The sequence below is a fragment of the Chiloscyllium plagiosum genome, chromosome 6 (assembly GCF_004010195.1).
Source record: "Chiloscyllium plagiosum isolate BGI_BamShark_2017 chromosome 6, ASM401019v2, whole genome shotgun sequence".
Classification (NCBI taxonomy): domain Eukaryota; kingdom Metazoa; phylum Chordata; class Chondrichthyes; order Orectolobiformes; family Hemiscylliidae; genus Chiloscyllium; species Chiloscyllium plagiosum.
In genome coordinates, this window is record NC_057715.1 from 12,289,775 (window position 1) to 12,294,073 (window position 4,299).

Consider the following 4,299-nt stretch of genomic DNA (forward strand, 5'->3'; position numbering starts at 1 on the left):
AGGAAGGGTCATTCAACTCAAAACATTAATTCTGATTTCACTTACGACACTGGGTTATAGTCCAACAGGTTTATTTGAGAACACAAGCTTTCAGAGTCTTTTCGTTTCTTCTTCAAGTTTTAGCACTAAGAAATAATACTAAGCGGGAATTACTATTTAGTTCAATTAATTAGGCTCTAGGTACCGGAAAACAGTAGAACCAGACCCAACCCTAGACTTGTGCTGCCCACTTTCCCCAGGAATTTATGGACTGCCCCCTGATATGGCCACTGATTATTCATGACCAAAGGAATCAAATCTCTGACCCCATCAATGTCTTTATTCTACAATACTACTCAAGCTTCTACTTTTAATTGTATAAGTCCTGCCCTTAGATCGAATGGGACTTGAACCTAACGCACATCAGCTGAATACAGGAAATCCTACTTTTATTTGGATAAGTCCTGCCCTTGTTTGTTTTACCCCACATTTATCCACATGAAACACCATCTATCACATCACCCTCAGAGACACTGGCTTGTGGAAAGTCATATTCCATACTGTGCAAACTTTACTTTTTTTTAAATTTAATTGTTCAGACATGTCACGTTATCTCTGGATCGGATTGAACTTGAACCTGACGCACACCAGCTCAATACAGGAAATCCTGTAACCCGCTAGATTTCCGTCAGTTGGAGCAAGTTTTCGAGGTGGACCGAAGGTTCTGTTTGCGTGATGTACATCTGTGTGACTCCACTGTAAATGCTGGAGATCATAGCGGGTCAGACAGCACCAGTGGAGAGAGAGAGAGAACAAGCTGACATTAAGTGTCTGCCTGACCCGCTGTGAGCTCCAGCATTTGTTGTTTCCTTTCAGTGACGTGCAGTCTGGGTTGGTGCTTTTCCCCTCCTGGTTCCGTGGCTTGGAGAATACACAAAGGCAGATATGCTCAACAGAACTCTCTACAGAACATCAATAATCAAAGTGAAACATGGGAAGTGTTTTTGTACATTTTCTGCCGCTGAGAGTTTGGATCGTTTATCGCTTCCTCCCTGCGAAAAGACAGTGTGTAATGGCGATTTGTAAGAGCTGCGTCGCTCTTGTTGTTCTGCTGTTAATCGTATGGAATCCTGGCTCAGAGGCTGCAGGTCTGTGGGGAAGCGGCGTGGGTGGGAACTGGGGCTAGGAGCGATGACCAGTGTGATCGGGATAGACACAGCAAGATGTTTTATCTAATCTGATCTTTTTCTTTATGGACAATTAACGGTTCGTGTTTCTGGTTCATTTACAGAGAAGGGCAGCAAAATAGATTACATTAATGGTCATTTTATATATGGAATAAACCAAAGCAATTGAGAATAGGTCTGTGGTTAAAGAAACTGGAAAAAAATGCAGCAGTTTTACTTGGAAATTATATTTCCTCCTCGCACCTATCGGAGTCTCTTATAATCAAAAAGTGTAAAAGATACAGGATTGACATGAGGAAGAATTTCTTAATTTAGAAAGGTGTGAACCTGTGGAATTCTCAACCACAGAAAGCTGTTGGGGCATATTAGCTAGATATATTCAAGAAGGAGCTGGAGGTGGTGAAAGGTGGTATGGAGAGAAAGCAGCGGTAGGGTGCAGAAATTGCATAGTGATTTTTGTTGCAGGCTGGAGGGTTCTGTGCTTCTTTACAAATTATTTTGTACTTCTTCACAAATTATTTTTACAAAAGTAACAAAGTGCCTGGGTGATAACTTTCTTTCTGTTGGTTGCCTGTGCATAATGCATTCACGGAAAATTTAATTTCTGCAATTGTTTGTACCAATTTAACAGAAACAAAAAAAACTTGTGCTGAACAAATCCACTAATATCTTTATGCTCCAGAAAGAATTAATTACCTTTGTGATTTCCTCTCTCGCGCTTTGTTTGTTAACCTTTGAGAAAGCCAACAGGTTGCAAACAGTTTTTTTCCAATATATTTGAAATTAGCTCACTACTGTAGTCCAATATAACTAGGAGATGGATCAGTGTATTTCAAAAATAATTTCTGCAATTTGATATTCATAGGTTCCACAAACAAGTAAATAAGTAATCACAGAACAAGAATTAATGCCAAATATCTGTAATTCTGGCATTCAGAGTAAAAAATGGAGTTGAATACTCTTGATTTGGAAAGCTTAATTGTGTTAAACCCACTTTTAACTGTACTAATCAAGCTGAACCTGATTTTTTTTTAAGTGGCTTGACAGTAGGAGACAGAGGGCAGTGTTGGAGGGTTGCTTTTTGGATGGGAGGTCTGTGACTAGCCGTGTTCCACAGGGTTCGGTGCAGGGTCCACTGTTGTCCAATAACAAATGTCATTTATATCAACAATTTGGATGAGAATTTAGGAGGCATGGTTAGTACATTTGCCGATTACACCAAAGTTGGTCATATAGTCAACAGCGAAGAAGGTTATCTGAGATTACAAAGGAATCTTGATCAATTGGGCCAATGGGTTGAGGAATGGCAGATGAAGTTTAACTTGGATAAATGTGAGGTAAAACAAACAGGGGCAGGTTTTATAAAGTTAATGGCAGCACCCTGTATAGTGTTGTTGAACAGAGAGACCCAGGATTCGGGTATGTAGTAAATTGAAGTATGCATCACCTGTAGACAAGTTAGTCAATAAGGTGTTTAGCACACTTGCTTTCATTGTTTAGACCTTTTGAGTTTAGGGACTTGGGACATCATGTTGAGGTTGTACAGGATGTTGGTGAGCATCTTTTGAAGTACTATGTACATTTCTGGTTCGCCCTGCTACAGGAAGGATATCATTAAATTGGAGAGGATTCAGAAAAGATTCTGAGACTGGAGGGTTTGAGTTATAAGGTAGGGTGGGATTTTTTCACTGAAGTGTACGCTTGAAGAATGACATTATAGAGGTTTATAAAATCATGAAGGGCATAGATCAGGTGAATAGCAAAGGTGAGGGAATTCAAATGTTGGGAGCATATTTTTAAGATGAGTGGAAAAAGATTTAACAGAGACCTGGGAAGCAGCATTTTCACATAGAGGGTGGTTTTTATATGGACTGAACTGCCAGTGGAAGTGGTAGATGCAGGTACAGGTAAGGCACTTAAAAGATATTTGAACAGTACATGAATTGGGCAGACAAATGGTCTAGTTTACTTTGCAAAATTTGATCGGCGTGGATGAGTTGGACAGAAGGCTCTATTTCTGTGGTGAATGACTCAATGACTCTAAAATAATTCGAAAAATCCATAAAGGTAGTGGTGGTTTTGTGCTGCCTTATGGTGAATTTTCTGTTTGATGAACAACAAATTAATTTAAGAAACTCAAAAAAATCCATTTAAATGAGGTGCAGTTGATATCCTCTTGGCTGTTTCATTCCATGGAAGGGTTCAGAACTTCCAAGTTACCATTGCCTGACTTAATCTGGTATTGATGAAGATTAAAATCACCCAAATACAAAAATGCTGGAAATTTGAAACAAAAATGGAACAAAGCCAGAAGTCATACAATACCAGATTAAAGTTCAATGTTTTTATTTGAAATCACAAACTTTCAGAGCACTGCTCCTTTATTTTCAAATATTCTGGGTAAATCAGACAATGGTAACCTGAAAGATGATTTGAGTGTGTGGGGCACTTTCTTAGAGCAACATAATTAGGTGCCAACTAAGAAGCAAGCATTTTAGGTCAGGGAATATACAGTGTGACAGGATTTAATGAACTTAGAGTAAAGGAAGATCTTGGCACAGCTTTCATAATATCATAGAATTTCACAGTTCATCTGAGGCTGAAATATGTGGCTAACAGAGTTAAGTAAAGAACTAGAAAATAGATTTTAAGTGAGAGGGAAAGATTTAAAAAGGACCTGAGGGGCAACTTTTTCACACATACACATGGAACAAGCTGCTGGAGAAAGTGGTAGAGGCGGTACAAATACATTTTTCTTATGTCATAGTCCTAGAGAGGGACAGCATGGAAAGAGACCTTTTGGTCCAACCCATCCATGCCGACCAGATATCCCAACTCAATCTAGTCCCACCTGCCAGCACCCGGCCCATATCCCTCCAAACCCTTCCTATTCATAAAACCATCCAAACGCCTCTTAAATGTTGCAAATGTCCCAGCCTCCACCACATCCTCTGGTAGCTCATTCCATACACGTACCACCCTCTGCGTGAAAAAGTTGTCCCTTAGGTCTCTCTTATATCTTTCCCCTCTCACCCTAAACCTATGCCCTCTAGTTCTGGACTCCCTGACCCCAGGGAAAAGACTTTGTCTATTTATCCTATCCATGCCCCTCATAATTTTGTAAACCTCTATA

General features: G+C 39.8%; 1 protein-coding gene across 1 annotated transcript in view; it reads left to right on the plus strand.

The window, feature by feature from the left end:
- The first annotated feature begins 800 nt into the window (after positions 1-800).
- LOC122550462 (nectin-3-like) overlaps positions 801-4,299 on the plus strand; it is a 68,282-nt gene continuing 64,783 nt past the window's right edge. The window contains exon 1 of the mRNA XM_043691211.1: positions 801-1,127. Within this exon, the coding sequence (XP_043547146.1) occupies positions 971-1,127 (157 nt within the window). The 5' untranslated portion in view covers positions 801-970. The remainder of the gene's footprint in view (positions 1,128-4,299) is intronic.